At 48.3% G+C, this 16254-nt stretch overlaps 1 protein-coding gene and 1 pseudogene across 50 annotated transcripts in view; one reads left to right on the top strand and one right to left on the bottom strand.

Annotated features, from left to right (window-relative positions):
- The window catches only part of CACNA1C (calcium voltage-gated channel subunit alpha1 C), a 760002-nt gene extending 748491 nt beyond the window's left edge, over positions 1–11511 (top strand). For all 50 annotated transcript variants that reach the window (XM_041735639.1, XM_041735630.1, XM_041735636.1 and 47 more), the window contains 5 exons: positions 623–751; positions 4648–4754; positions 5038–5141; positions 7220–7555; positions 9483–11511. In XM_041735639.1, coding sequence (XP_041591573.1) covers positions 623–751; positions 4648–4754; positions 5038–5141; positions 7220–7555; positions 9483–9785 — 979 coding nt within the window. In that variant the 3' untranslated portion in view covers positions 9786–11511. The remainder of the gene's footprint in view (positions 1–622; positions 752–4647; positions 4755–5037; positions 5142–7219; positions 7556–9482) is intronic.
- LOC121479844 lies at positions 1358–2811 on the bottom strand (annotated as a pseudogene).
- Positions 11512–16254: the final 4743 nt, after the last annotated feature.

Raw genomic sequence — 16254 nt, 5'->3', positions numbered from 1 at the left:
ACAAACCCATCGATGTGAGGCTTCTTGTCTGTGCCGTCACTCCAAGGAGCCATGTCAAACCCAAAGATGTGGCAGGATGTGACACCAGGACCTTCCCAGCTCTGCCCAATCAGCACCCAGAGGCCTGGCTATCTCTAGCAGAGGGAGAGGACAGCCCTCTCAGGGCCCACCCCGACCTGGACAGAGCAGCCCAGGACCCTGTTCTAAAAGCTGGTCCTTTCCACCTTTCAAACCCCATCTCATCTGCTACTTCATTTGTGACTCACAATAAGCCTTTGAGTCAAGCAGGGCATAAGTTACTCCAGTTTTACTGATGGGTATACTGAGGCATGGGGTGGGCCAGTGACTTCTGCCAGAGGGCACCTGAATTAGGGTCAGAACTCAGATCTCCTTGGGTTCTAACCCAGAGATGCATGTTCCACATGGAATCCTCATCTTGATCTTACTGTTTCCGTGGCTCTGCTGCTTCATCAGGGAAGAAGAGGCCACAGCAGTTGTGTGTATGTGGGCGTGTGTGTGTGTTCACTGTGTGAGTATGTGTGTGCATGTGACACCTCACCTGCTGAGGGAATGATGGGGATTAGCAGGTTCTGACTACATATCTCCCCCTTGGACACTTCAGGTGCCACTCCCGGGAGAGCCAGATAGCCATGGTGTGTCAGGAGGAGGTCTCTCAGGACGAGACCTATGACGTGAAGATGAGCGAAGACGCCGAGTACTGCAGTGAGCCCAGCCTGATCTCCACAGAGATGTGAGCTCTGCTGCCCCAGCCCCAGGCCAGCCCACATGTAGGACAGGCTCTGGGGGTGAAGGGCAGCCCCCTGGAATCCCTGCGCTGGGTATCGCCTGGGGAAAGGAGATTGCATATCAGAAGAGAGCCTACAAACATCTATCACCTTATTAGGGAGATGCATGTATGCCCCCCGCCCCCACACACAAACACGTACACACATGTGTGTGCATGTTCACACACATGCACACACGTACACATACACACACGTATATATACACACATACACATGAGCATGCACATGTTCACAATATATGTACACACATGTATACATTCATGTACACACATGTGTGCGCATTTTCACGTATATACACATGCATGTGTGCATGCACATGTTCTCGTGCGTGTACGCACATACACGTGTGTGTGCACATGTTCACACATACATGTGCACTCGCGCACATGCATATACACGTGTTTTGTGCATACACATGTATATATGTACATGTTTCACACGTGCGTACATGTACACGTGCACGTGTACACGCATGTACGCACAGGTATCTGCACATGTTCACATACATGTGCTGTGTGCACATACATGTACACATGTGTGTGTACGTTCACACATATACGCATGCACATGTGTGCATGTGTATGTGCGCACGTGTGTTTGCGCTTTCATACATGTACACATGTATATACACGCGCCTGGACATGTTCACATACGTGCATGCACACATGTATATGCACATGCACATGCTCACACATGCTCACATACATATACACATGCATTTACACATGTATACATATATGTACGTGCGTGTACATACATGTATATACGCATGCACATGTTCACACATACACACACCTATACACACGTTACACACACTGTCTCTGGGTAGCTTGGCCTTTCCTCGTGATACAGTGCTTTCAGGAAGACTTCAAAACATTTTTTCATAAACTTTTTTTAATAAAAACAACTGTCATAAGTATATTTTATAATAAGGCTCAGCACACAAGCATTGACAAATGTTCGTGAAAGTACTTACCACTAAAGCCACCCAGCAGAGGGCACTGTTGGCAAACAGTGGCAGATAATTTTTTTTTTAAATATTTTTTTTTTTGTCAGTGATGGAATTTTTAAGAGATTTTTTTTTTTTAAACTACAGGTCTAGACCCCATTAGCAGGTTGTGACGTTTACTTAGGTTGTGACAATCACCACTTTTTTATTTTAATGTTTTATTGCAAAGGTACGTGAACACCACCTGTATACACAAACCCAGATGAACATAACAAGCAGGCCTCTTCACACCTTCTTTTGTTTTATAAAAGCTTGAGTTTTCTGGGGGACTGTCTTTCTTGCCCATTCCAGCAACCGTGTCCCAGTTAACTTGGTTCCTTTTCCTCCAGCCTCAAAATAAAATCAAATTCCTCTCAGGTCAGGGGCTCAATTGAAAGTGTCTAGCAAGTGAAGACAGCCCTGTTTTTTAAGAGGCCTCCAGCAGCTCTGTGAGCTTGGCGAAGGGTTTTGAGGTCAGCTGCCAGGATGATGAACCATCTGAACAAACTGGACATCCACCACGGACCATTGGGATTGTCTTTTTGCTGGATGGGTCATAACGGGGACTGTTTTCCTCAAACTGTGTGTGGTCTGGGGATGCCTCTCTCACAGGCCTCGTTAAGTCCTGAAATGCCTGGTTCTTCACAGTTGCTATGCTAGAAGGCTTCATGGCTCCAAGGAAGTTTTGGGCCTCAGAGTCATGAACACCATCCCAGCATGCTGTCTCCTTGGGCTGTGCTTTAAGATCCCCGGTGCTGCACATCACATCAATACCATGTCTAGTCGGCTTTCTGGCTCTGACATCATCAGCCAGTAACTGCTCAGACTCTTCCCACGGTTTTTAGAGGCTGAAGGCTTCTGAGGGCTGGAGTTATTTGCTTGAGCTGATGCCCCCCGCTGGGTTCTTAGTCTTGGTTCGTTTTCTACTGGCCCCTTATTATCAACAGCCCCAGCCAGCCTCTTCCCTGATCTAGGCACAGCTTCTCTGTGGGGGCTGAAGAGCAGAAGATTCTGGAATCAACCAAGAAATACAAGAGACAACTCTATATCTGCCCCCCAGAAGCCCCCATCAGGTGCCCCCATCAGTCCAGGCCGTGATCAGCACTTTAAAAGAAAGAATAGCATAGTACAGAATAGCATAGGTTAGAATAAGACAATAGATAACAGTGTATCCAATGTCACAAAGGTAATATTTAATGAAATATTTGTTTAATTGCCAATATGTATGTGAGTGTACTGAGTCTCATAAAATGTATTTATGACTGTGAGTTGTGTTCAAAAAGTTTAAGGTGCGTTGTTTTAGAATCTTTCTTAAAAGCACCTTATAATAAGGAAGGACCAGCCCTCAGCCTTTTGATTTTTAGAGGCTGCAAATTTTTTACATGGCCATACACCATAGAAATCAGGAAAAGCATACGCTTCAACTCATTTTAGTTCTTACTGAGTGCTTAGTGCATCCCGGCACTCTGCTAGATCATGAATAAACCGGCCTCGGCACTCAAAGGTATTTTACAAACCAGTTAAAATCTCAGAAGAGGCATAACAATGAAAGGGACAGACATTCAAAGCAGGTCAAGGTGACCTTAGCAGGCACCTGGCGCGAGATCAAACAGAAGCTGGTCTTCAAGAGTGGGTACAATTTTCATAAGAAGAAAATATAATAGGAAGAGCTTACCATGTTGAGAATGAGAGGAAAGGTTTGGAGGTCTTTAGTCAGAAAATTTCCTGCACATCTACAAAGGCTCAAAGCCAGTATTCTAGGAGCAGGGAAGGCCACACAGTCTCAAAGCCTGTGGAGTCACATCAGGGACAGAGTCCGTGGCCTCATCTGTAAAATGAAGGGTTAGCATGCACCCCTCTTCTTGGACTGCAGGTCACTCCCCCTGGGGACTGTGAAATCAACTTAGCGGGTTGCAACTGATATTGTTTTTTGTTGTTGTTGTTGTTGTTGTTGTTTTTTAATTTTTTATTTATTTATGATAGTCAAAGAGAGAGAGAGGCAGAGACACAGGCAGAGGGAGAAGCAGGCTCCAAGCACCGGGAGCCTGATGTGGGATTCGATCCCAGGTCTCCAGGATCGCGCCCTGGGCCAAAGGCAGGCGCCAAACCGCTGCGCCACCCAGGGATCCCAACAACTGATATTGTTTAGCAAAATAGAATAGACTAAGGTAGTATAGAAACCACCAGAGGGCAAGGCATGCAACGAAGGTAGTAAGTATGGTTCAAGAAGTTAAGTTCGAGTAGGTGTTTCTATGTATATGGGACTCTGTACAGTATATTTCTCATTGTGAGCCCCCGTTAAATGGCCTAGCCACCAGCATGTAGACGGATGCCCCCTAAGGCCCCTCACAGCTCTGCTGTTCACTGACCAGCTGACTGGATACTTGTCCATAGGCAACTGCTTCTGTGCCTTGATGATGAAGGGGGCTGGCCAGGGAGAAACTAGGGGGAGAGGGAGAAGTTTGGGCTGAAGTTGGGAGTAGTCATGAAAATTGCATCCACATATGTAAACAGAGGAGCCCAAACTGTTCCTGAAAAGAATCTTGTTCATCTGAAATTTTTTACCAACTTTGACTCAAGAGTCCCTCTACTGTCTCAAATCAGAAATGCAAGGCTGATGAGCAGAGAGGCTATGGATGAGGAGCTGGAAACACCTGTGATGCCAGAAGCCAGGCCTGGGCTGGTGGGGTGGCGAGGTCCGGCTGCCCCATCCCCCAGCCTTTATGAAAGCACAAAGCAGGGGTTCCCTTCAATAAGGAAAAAAAGCAGACTGCCTCCAGAGGACGGCAGCTGTCCCTACGGGGTGGCACTGCTCGGCCTCCCAGAATAAACCCCAGGAGTTCTGTGTTCCAGGCTCTCCTATCAGGATGATGAAAATCGGCAATTAACACCACCTGAGGAAGACAAGAGGGACGTCCGGCAATCTCCAAAGAGGGGTTTCCTCCGCTCTGCCTCTCTGGGTAAATACACTTCTCTCTCCAGATGTGACAGGTCAAGCACTTGGGTGACTGACAACCCCTATGCAGTGGCTGGGCAGATTTCCAGAGCAATGAGATGGGCTTCTGAGGGCAGGGCTTGCAGGGATGGCACTTGGCCAGATACCACGTGCTAGGAGGGGCAAACAGTAGAGAGGAGGTGACTCCAGGCCCACCAGCATGCATCCTTACACCCCCAGGGTATGACCCTCGCAGACCTGTGTCCCCTTTCCCTGAACTGATCACAGTTCTTTGGCTGCCTTTGCAGGTCGAAGGGCCTCCTTCCACCTGGAATGTCTGAAGCGACAGAAGAATCAAGGGGGAGACATCTCTCAGAAGACAGTCCTGCCCTTGCACCTGGTTCATCACCAGGTAGCCCATACTTTCAGCCATCACCCCACAGGCTACACACCTCCCATGATTAGGGCAAATCTGAAGACTCCACTCTGTCTTCCCTGTGTTGGACCACGATAGTCCTAGCCCCTGGCCCAGATGAGGGGGGCTCATCCATGCAAGTGAGAACCTTAGCAAGGTCTGTCATTTCCCCGGGAGGATGGCAGTGGGGGACACCTAGGAAGCACTGTGAGCAGGTGCCCCTCACACGGCCCCAAGGGACCAATGACTCCAGGATCCTGCCTGACCTTTCCTCCCACAATAGCACAGATGTTCCCTGCACAGACATTGGCTTACCCTTCAGAGAGCTCTTGGGCGGATGTACTTACGCCTAGAGTTGCAAGATCCCTGGAGATTTAGCCGCACACAAACCCATCCACTGAAATGTAGAAATGATCAGAGAATCTGCCAACAACATGGTGAGAAGTAGGGACTGATGTTCAAGGAAAATAGGTCCAAAGAGACTCGAGAGTTGAAATACCTCTTGCTGCGGCTGCCTCCAGCTGAGCCAGTGAAATCCAAGACACCAGTGTCCAGCATAGTCTCAGTATCTTAGAACCAATGGAAACCTCCAGGAATCAAAGGCCAGTCCCTTACATCTAGGCAACTTGGGGTCCAGGTTTCTCAAACCGTTTTCCTCTCTAATTATATATTCTCCTGCCACAGGCCTATGCATTAGGTGGGGTTTTTTTAATACCCAAAGGCACTCATTTGCCAATCAAAGCTTATAAAATGCATAAGATAGCCAGTGTGGCTCAGCTAAGTTGATATTATTTCAACTCAAAGTATTCACCGTTTTACTTAGCCTGTGTGGCATTGCCAGCATAAATATGATTTCCACTGGGCTTTCTGGAAAATTGAGCATAGCCTTACACTTCCTTCCCTCAGGTCTCCAGGGGACCGGGGACCCCAGGCTGGGGACCCTCAAGAGCTATGTGCAGAGGAAGCTGGCAGGCTGGGGGAGGGGGAGGGACACTGCGTGCACCATTTTTAAAGATTTCTAGAAGTTCATTTCACCCAGTGTTCTTATCATGTTGCGGGCAAGAACCTCTTCTTTATTTACACTCCCTGCTTCCTGCTTTTCTACTACCACCCACCCATACCACAGTGTTCCCGTCCCTCTGCCCCTCAGGCTGGGCCTTCCCGCTGCACAGTGCCACTCTCCGGTGGACACATCAGCTTAGAGTAGGTCGTTGTGGTGCTAACACGAGGGCCAGACTCCAGTCTCAGGATTTTTAAGCAGAGTGGGGGCCAGAAGACACAACATGTAAATAATAATACAGTGTAAGATTTGAACAACAGTTCAGAGACAAGCTGAGCTAAAGATCGACAAGACATTATTCATGGCCTGATTCATTGTAAAAAAAAAAAATTTAAGATTTTATTTATTTGAGAGAGAGACAGAGCACAGGAGTAAGGGAGTGGGAAAAGGAAGAGGGAGAAGCAGGCTCCCGATGGGGAGCCGAATGTGAGTCTCAATCCCAGAATCCTGGAATCCTGGGTCAAAGGCAGATGCCTAATTGACTGAGCCACCCAGGTGCCCCGTAAATGGAAAACTTAAAACAATAAGTACTGGTTCTGTCTACATCTTTATGGTGCACAGTGTAGTGCACAGATCTTCACAGACTTGATTTCACTTGAACCTCGCATCAACCCCACAAGATAGGTAGATAGAGGGCATTAGTGTTCCTGGTTTTACAGATGATGAGGGCAGCATTCTTTCTAGACTACTAATGAGAAAACCAAAAGCCAGAGAATTCACAGCTGACTAGCGACAAGGCCAGAGCCAAGAAGTGGACAATCTTGAGTCCATTCCATCACAGCTTTCTGAGTTTAGAGGAGGAAGCCATCACTTCAGACTGGTGTAATCACAAAATCTATTTTAAGGTGATGGAAGCTAACACCAGGTCTTGATGAGGTAGGATCCAGAGGGGTGAAAATGATGGGAGTGGGCTCCAGGCAGGCCAAGCTAGCGACGACCATCTGCTGCTGAGAGAGAGGCCCGTCCCTCCCAGCCTGACTGCTTCCAGTAACTCATGCTCCTTGTGTGTCCGCAGGCATTGGCAGTGGCAGGCCTGAGCCCCCTCCTCCAGAGAAGCCATTCCCCTGGCACGCTCCCCAGGCCATGTGCCACCCCCCCAGCCACACCCGGCAGCCGAGGCTGGCCCCCGCAGCCTATCCCCACCCTGCGGCTGGAGGGGGCTGAGTCCAACGAGAAACTCAACAGCAGCTTCCCGTCCATCCACTGCAGCTCCTGGTCTGAGGAGCCCACACCCTGTGGAGGAGGTGACAGCACCATCCGGAGAGCCCGGCCGGTGTCCCTCACTGTGCCCAGCCAGGCTGGGGCCCGGGGCAGGCAGTTCCATGGCAGTGCCAGCAGCCTCGTGGAAGCGGTGAGTGGCTCTGAGCTGCTAGCACAAGGAGGAAAGGAGGGCTGGGGGCAGCAAGGGTTCTTTGCATGAAGAACTGAGGAGGGAGTCTCTGGTCCTTTCCGGAGGAGAGTGGAGGTCAAGTCCCTTGGCCAGGAAGATCCTCACTCCCAGGGCCTCCAGAAGAAAGGCTGGTGTGATCACACAAGATGCTATGGGCTTCTGCTTGGGCTGGGCCCACCACAGGGGAGGAAGTATGGAGCACATATCCCTGCCGTGGGCCAGTGAGCCCCCATCAGGGCCCCGGGCCCCACTGTATAGACCACGCGGACTGGCTCTGGGGTGCAGATGGCCTGGGCTGTATTTGTGCACATGCAAAGTCAGGACCTGTGGTTCTCAAGCTTCGGGCTTATTAAAATAACCTAGGGACACATTAAATGGGTATTTTTTAAAGCCTTGTGATGATTCTAAGGCCCAGCTAAGGTTGAGAATCACTATTCTAGAGCAAGAGTGCTTCCAGTTCCTCTGTCCTCTGCCCCAGCCAGAGCATCTAATGTGATCCTGGCAGCACATTTCAGGGGACATGCCCCAAGGAGGACACAGCAAGGGGTTGGCAAGGTCCCTATAAGTGATTTCATACGAGATCCAGTTGAGGGAGTTAGGGAAGCAGACTTGGACAGGGGACTGCTCCAGAGGCCACAACAGGCACCTCAAACCTGTAATGTGCCTCACGTCCTGGGCAGGGTGTCTTGAGTGCAGGAATGGAGTGACAAATCAACCTACCAGACAGGCAGGCAGATTTCAGGTTATGTGAGGAAAATCTTTCCAACAGAGCTTTTCCAAAAGGAGGAGGGTTTTCCTATAAAGGAGTGAGCCCACCATCACTGGACGTATGCAAGCAGAGATAACGCCCATCCAGTCATCGGGCTGTCATGCAAGAGGTAGAGAGTTAAACCAGAGGACTTCTAAGGCCTCTCCTAGCTCCAAAACTTTGTTCTTCCCTTTGCCTTGGTTATTTCTCATTCAGTTCACCACTCCCAATTGAGTGCCAACCACATACAGGCACTGTTCTAGGTGCAGGGATACAGCCGAGAGACCGTTTCTGCTCTCATGAGCCCATGCCATGGTGAGGAGAGAGAGAGATCACAAGTAAACATTTATGCAGCATGCCGCACAGGGTGGGAGCTCTGAGGAAAATACAAGCAGGAGAGGAAATAAAGAGTGATGGAGCAGGGGAACCGGCAAACGGACCCAGGAGAGAGGCATTCCAGGCTTCACTATGCATCCCCTACCCTGGCTCGTAGCTGAGTCACTTTCCCCAAGACCAGTCACTAAAGCAGCCACTAGGAAGGAGGGGGCCGCCCTGGGATCACCTGCTGGCCCTTTGGAGCGGGAGCAGAGGCAGGTGCAGACATGGTGTTTTGCACACATCATACTCCCGGATCCTCACCCCCACAGAGACTGCCAGCCAGCAGTGGGCAAGGGGCGCGAGGTAATGGTTTCCCCAAAGGAGAGTGAGGGTTTCTGGGCAAGAATAACAGGAAGGCATGTAGGGGTGCAGGGGGTGGGGGGTGGAGAGAAGACTGGGCAGGCCCGGTTCCACCTGGGCAGCAGCACAGCAGCACCCTGTGGTCCCTCTGTGAGCCAAGCCTCCAGGTATTTGACAACAGTTAGTGAGTGCCCCAGCTGAAACAGCTGTCCTCCAGCCTGCACACCCCTGATTCCTTCAGGCAATGCTCCGTGTCGCTCCGTGTCGGCTCCTTTCCTGCGAGCACGCCTCCCACCACACCTACACACCTGCACGCGCGCGCGCACACACACACAGACACACACACACTCACTTCCCAAGGTTCCCAGTTACAAGCCCCTTGCTCCAGCCCCAGAGGGAAGAGCTGTCCTCCGGGAATAATGTTCCTCTTTGGTTCTTCATGGTCCTCCCTCCCCACTTCAGGTCTTGATTTCAGAAGGACTGGGGCAGTTTGCTCAAGATCCCAAGTTTATCGAGGTCACAACCCAGGAGCTGGCTGACGCCTGTGACATGACCATAGAGGAGATGGAGAACGCCGCTGACAACATCCTCAGTGGGGGCGCCCAGCAGAGCCCCAACGGCACCCTCCTACCTTTTGTTAACTGCAGGGACCCCGGGCAGGACAAAGCGGGGGGTCACGAGGGCGACGCCTGCACGGCCGCCCTGGCATGTCAGAAGAGCGAGGAAGAGCTCCAGGACAGCAGAGCCCACACCGGCAGCCTGTAGGAGCCAGGGCTGGGGAGACGCTGGGTTTTTTATTTGTTTCAATGTTCCTAATGGGTTCGTTTCAGAAGTGCCTCACTGTTCTCGTGACCTGGAGTTAACCGGAACAGCGTCTTCATTCATTTCGTTGGGACAAGACGCAGAGTTGGGCGGTGTGCAGAGTCCGTTTTCGGGGGGAAGGAAGGCAGCAAGCCTAGTGTGTGTTGTGTGCAAGAGGTAGAGTGGTGAGGGGGAGCGGAAGAATCAGGGAGGGAGAGCAAGAGAAGAGACGCCTGCCCCCACCTCCGGGCGCGAAGGAGAGCCTCAGCCTCCTGCTGTAGCCCTCACCAAAAGGACCCTATGTCAAACGGGTGTCTTTCAACTTTGCTTGTAAAAAAAAATCCATTTTGCACATATTCCGTATGAGCCTCACTGTCTCCATAGAGCCAGGGCCCTGTGGGTTTGTAGAAGGAAGCAGGAGTGGGACTTTAGCGAGGACCCAGCCCCATCCCAGGGGGGAGGAGGAACAGAGAGAGGAGCTCAGGAGACAGGAGCAGAGGAGGGCGGAGGGCACGATGAGGGGCATGCGGCAGCCTCACGGCCAAGGCTCCCCACCACCCCCATCCCTCTGCCCCAGGGTCACAGGACGTGCACAGGCCCACCTCGCTTCAGAGCAGCGGCTGGGCCTGCCAGGGAAGGGGCAACCAGCCCCTGGCAAGACGAGGTGCTGCTGAGCTTCTGTCAAGCGCTCTTTTGTTTTGTGGTTTGACATTTTTCTTGATGGCATGTTGCAGTTTTCGGGTTTTGTTTGGTTTTTGTTTTATTTTAATTTTGTTTTCCCAGGGGGAGGGGAGGAAGAAGTGTTTACAAAGCTTTGTAGCCACCCACCTTACTGTTTTCACTTTTGCAAATGTAAATTGGGTTTGGTTTTACTGTATTATTTAAACGGTTGTGGTTTTCTTTTTCTACGGTAGGCTCCATCCATAGAGCCATCGTGGGCAAGTTTTACCAGCCATTGTGTATACGCAATAATTTGTTATGATTTCTGTAGGTAGTAACAAAAATTTTTTGGGTTTGGTTTTATAATTTAAAGGTAACGCACTTGATATGGTCTTGCACATATGGGTGATTGAGTTGGGCTCTTTTTACTGTGGGGTGTGTCTGTGGGTGCCGGAGAGAAGCATAGGTGAGAGTCTCCACGAGTGTGTGTGTTCTGTGTGTGCATAGTGGGTTGTCCATGTATGTGCACCCATGTGTGAATGAGTGTGCAGCTCCCCCTTTCTGGTCTAACTGTGGGGAGATCTGAATCTGGGGCCATTTGAAAGCAAAAACAAACCACTGTTTCTGCTTCTGAAATGGGAATCAGTAACTCTTTACATTTTCTGTCCACAAGATATGCAAAAACAATGCAATAATATTCATTTTAAAAATACAATTGTGAGTTGTGTTGGCATTAAAACTGTATTTAAAACACACACACACACACACACACAGAAATTTAAGGGAAAAACTCAAGAAGGCGTTTTTGCTTCGATATATTCCGTGTAATGTTTTATTGCATTGATAATGTTTCTGTTGAAGAAACTGTTATACTTGAATTCAGGTCAGTTTCAGTATTTTACAAATATTTTTTTAAAACTGAATTGCAATTGTGCCAAGCGAATATAATGAATTGAATTAAGTTTGTTTTTGAATTCACTTCTTGTATATTTTGCTGCATGTAAGTAAATCATTTTGTATTTGGAGTGTACAAGCTTTACCCTTGAACTCTGAAGTGCTTTCCTATATGTGGTTGGGGGAAAGGGAACAAGTATTATTTTAATTTGTACGATGAGCAAAGGTATCACCAGTGTAAATCATTATTCTGCAATCCACACACAGGTTTGGACATTACTGTTTTGCATATCTTGTGTTCACTTCCGTTTCCCTCCATTTTTCCAAAACTATACAAGAAGTATATCCGTCCTACATCTTGCTTTGAGAGACCAGGACATGTCTTAATCCTGTCTTCATTCCATCCACTCTGCTCCAGTTGGTTGGGACTTGGTCTCGGGACAGTCCTGCCCCGTGAGCATCCCCCATGGGAGAGGTGGCTGGCTTTTCTGTTCACTTCCACTGCGTGAACTCGCCTCGGTGGTCTCCTCAGGAAAGCGCACACTGACGGAGAGGATGGAGCTAGAGTCGGGCTGGCTGGAGGGGAGGGAATCCTCCCTCTGGCAACTGCTCTACCCAAACTCAGATAGCAGGGGCCAGAGAACAGCAACCAGGTAAAACCTTTGTCCATCCCTAAGTCAGCTCCGTCTCATTCACTTCATCCTCTCCTTGCTCTGGAGCAGGATTTCCTCCAGGTCTCCCCTAATGTGCATGGCAGACAGGGAGGGGACCGGGACCAGGACTGGGGAGGACACGTCAGGAGTTCGCAGTGATAGTGGAACCAGAGACACTGTGGGAGCATCTCTTCCGCCTATTTGCGTCTACCTAGAACGTCATCCTATCCATGCTGTTTCCTTCAAATAGATTTCAACAATGATGGTGGAAAAGGGAGTGATTTAGGGAAAACAGGACCCAAACATTCATCTAGGATTTACCCAGGGAATGTCTTCCAGTGCCAGTATGTTCCCAGCCCTTTACAGGAGCGACCTACTTGGGAAAAGTGAAGATGAGTTTCACTTTTAAGGACTGATTCATGAAAAAGTGGAGAAATACGCTGAATGTTCCCAGGTACACTAACAGTGCAGAAGCAGAAGGGTTTCTCCCTGTTTCTCCAAGACTAAACCCTCCAAACTTCTTTGGTTCCTTTTCGGTGCCATGCAGGCCTTCTAGAAATTACAGTTAGGTGTCATCTTTGTCCAGTTTCCCAAGATACCTACCACCGTTCTGCTAAGATTTTAGTTGTGATGGAGAGCGAAGCCCTTTTGGATTAATAACTGATTCTTGCTATACATGTGGTCCCTAGATAGAAATTTGGCATTTTAACTGACCACAGACACAAACACATACACACACACACACACACACACACACACACACCACTCACACATTCACTCAAACTTTCATGCTGCTTTCTTTTTTCCTTTTGGACTTGTCTTCTGCATCACCAAATCTCATTGGCCAGTGGCATGGGCTACAGGCTGGGCTTATGCCAGCTACCCCTAAGGCCATGCCTAAGTGTGCCCCCTTGCCCTTCACCACTCACACCTACAGAGTCCCTTCTTTCTAGTCAGCTCTGTCAGAAGGCCAGCTAGTCTTGCACCCTACAAGAGCAACATCAGCAGTGCCAAGGGAACCTGGCCCTGTGCTGCTGGCAAGGAAAGGAGTTTTAGATGGGAGTTCCCTGTGGAGGGTGATGGGTCTCTATGGCCTGACCTCATGATCAACTGGTATGGTACTGACAGAGGATACCTGTCATCATGGGTGCCTAGGTGGGTCAGTCAGCTAAGCATCTGCCTTTGGCTCAGGTCATGATCCCAGGGTCCTAGGATCAAGTCCTGCATCTGCTCCCTGCTGAGCAGAGAATCTGCTCCTCTCTCTCCCTCTGCCCCTCCTCCCTTTCTCATTCTGTCTCTTTCTCTCTCTTTCTTAGAGAAAAAATTTTTAAAAATAACTTTTTTTTATTTCTCTCTTTCTTAGCTCTCTCTCTCTAATAAATAAATAAAATCTTTAAAAAAAGATACCTGTCATCATGACAGACGGATAAAATGAATCATAAAATCACAAACCTCACCCGCTGTGTATTAAGTGATGTCTGCCCCCCACCTAGAGCAGAACTTTGCCTGTGACCTTGTAAAACATAACCATCAAGTCTTCTGAGAACTTGTGAGTGGCAAAGAGAAAGCAGCCAATGGCTGAGGACCAAAAGGACCTAAAGAAGTGCAGTGTAAGCTCTGGGGGCATGATTTTTATTTTTCATCTGAATGGCCTATTGTATTTCTACACTTTGGCCTTTTAATAGTCATGTGTCTGGCTATATTAAGCAGGGAGATTTTCAGTTGTCTTCTTTCTGCCTGTTTCTAGAAGTTTCTTTTGGTCTTGAGGCAAAAAGAGAAGAAAGTTTTCCTAGATTTTGGCTTGAACCATGAATTTTTCTCTGCTCTGCTTCAAAGGTTATTAGTCATAATCCCTCCCATCACCTTCTGAGTCTAACAGGCTGCCCTCTGACTGGGAGGTCCAAGGACAAAGGAACAAGACTTCCTTACTCTGTCTTTATCCTGTGACCCTGCTTCTTCCGGGGCTTGTCTGGAGTGAAGCTATCAGTTTCTCACAAATATTTTCCTTCCAGATTATCTCCTGATCATTCAGCTATAGATAGTAAGACAACCACAGGAGAAGGATCCCATTCAATGCCTGAGACATAAGAACACCCTGAAAATGAGGAGTTTGGAAGTCATCAGAAGGGTTTCATAGAGGCCAGTTGATACCTACCCATCATTCCTAAAGGTCAAGATGTGTAACAAGAACCTAATTTAGGCATACAGAGTAAGTCTGGTAGTCAGGCTTTTAGCCTCATCAAACCATAATTATAAGTTTTGCTGAAGAGGATAATGGCATCTCCATCCTGAGGGACCTGGGGAAAAAATGAAATATCATTGTCTAAGAGTTAGAAACCCTTTAGCAAAGAAACCACAAAAGGGCAATTTGTTTTCAAGAGACCCATTTAAGCCCCAATTTAGTAAAACACTGGCTGATAAGAGCCCAGGTCAGTTCATAGTGAAGCTCTTGGTCACCACATCCGGGTTCCCCATCAGCTCCCTCTGAAGAGACATAAGGAAAAGAGACAAGGAAACGAAGTGTCCTACAACTATCAGGGATGGCATAGTTTTTCCCTTTCCCCAAGCCATTCTCTCTATTCCAGCCTCCTGCCCAACCCCCACTTTCCTTTCCTCCCCTCAGTCTAGTCAGAACAGGGAGTTGCGAGTAGTCCAATATGCAGATTCTTAAATAGTTTATGAAGCTAGTTCTGGTTTTAACTTTTTTTTATTTCAAAGCAATGAAACATTGCTTTGTGAAGCCAGATACCAATGTAGCAAGTGGTTTCTGCCAGACTTCCACATGGTTGGAACACACTTGAACACCACACATACACACACACTCATACACACTTTCATCCTCACACACACACACACACACACTTCCTTAACAGACAGGTGCAGGTGCTGGGGTTGAGCCCTGCACAAATGATATTGTCCTCCCAAAGGGCTGAGCACTGTATAGAGAGATGTGGAGAGAGGACCAGAGTAACTTCCTTGAGTAGAAATAGTGCCATCGGGCCCTATTATTACTGTGAACTAAATATTATTTATCTAAATTTCAGACTTTTCCCTCACATGATTTTAAGAGGCTTGCTCCAGAAAAGATGCAGTGGTAGATTCTTCAGCTCTCCGATATACTGGAAAAGCCCTTTGATCAGTCTCTGAAAGGGAATTAGAGATTGCCAGCAAAATATATTGAGTTGAGTTGAACAAATCAATTCAACACTGAGAGTAGAGTCAAGAGTTGGGACTTCCACAGAACTCCCCTCAGTCTCCATTAAATTAAGGAAGACAAGACAAAGACTAGATAATTAAACAAAAGCTTGAAATGTTACATCACCAGAGTCAAATATTCTCCCCTCAGATTGCATACTGGCATCTTCACAGCTGTGCTGTCTTTTGGAGGGCGTCCCATGCATCCGACCTTCCAGGATCTAATCTGACTTGATAAGGTTCCTAGAAAGGGCAACATGACATTTAATCTACCCTAAATCCGACATTTACTATAAATTTGCCATCTAAAAATCATTGGTGTACCTCATACATAAGAAAGTGTTTCACCTATGTCATTATTAAAGAAGTCTCTTGGTGAAGAGGTTGTAAGTCTTAAGGGAGGGTAATTTCTATGTGAAGAAACACAGAAATGGACGGGATTTTTCCTATTCACTGTTTGAGCCTAGAGAACTGTTCTGATGCTCCTCGAGTGTATAAGCAGAGGGACAGGAATGAGCGGGCACCAGCGGGCAGTGGGCCACTGCTGACGCACGCCATACCGCATACCTGCGGGCCTCAGACACTCTGCATGAAGTCTCTCCTGAGCCCGCAACCCAGAGAGGAAAGAGAAGGCTCCCTTCTATAGGGTCACAGGAGGAGCAAAAGAGGACAGGTCACTGTGTCCTGTGCCAAACCCCCTCCCCTGAGATTTCCCAACATGGGGAAACTACATCAAAGCTTAAAAGAAAAGAAAAGAAAAGAAAAGAAAAGAAAAGAAAAGAAAAGAAAAGAAAAAAAAAACCTTGGGAAGGAAGGTGGACGGCTATAAACAAAGGACCCTGTGCAAAGGGCTCCTCCGTGAGGCAACTCCAGTGACCTGAATGCTATGGGCACTTTTCTGCTTGCACACATCACACCACCCACGCATCAAGCTGCATCCTATCCTCCCAGACTCATAACCCATCTCTTGGTTTCTCAACTAGATTAGGCACAACCCTGTAGCAGCTTCCTCTCCTGCCCAGAACGTGTGC

Source organism: Vulpes lagopus, chromosome 21, assembly GCF_018345385.1.
Source record: "Vulpes lagopus strain Blue_001 chromosome 21, ASM1834538v1, whole genome shotgun sequence".
NCBI classification, from domain to species: domain Eukaryota; kingdom Metazoa; phylum Chordata; class Mammalia; order Carnivora; family Canidae; genus Vulpes; species Vulpes lagopus.
The sequence above is the reverse complement of the archived record's forward strand: the minus strand, read 5'-3'. Positions and strand labels throughout refer to the sequence as shown.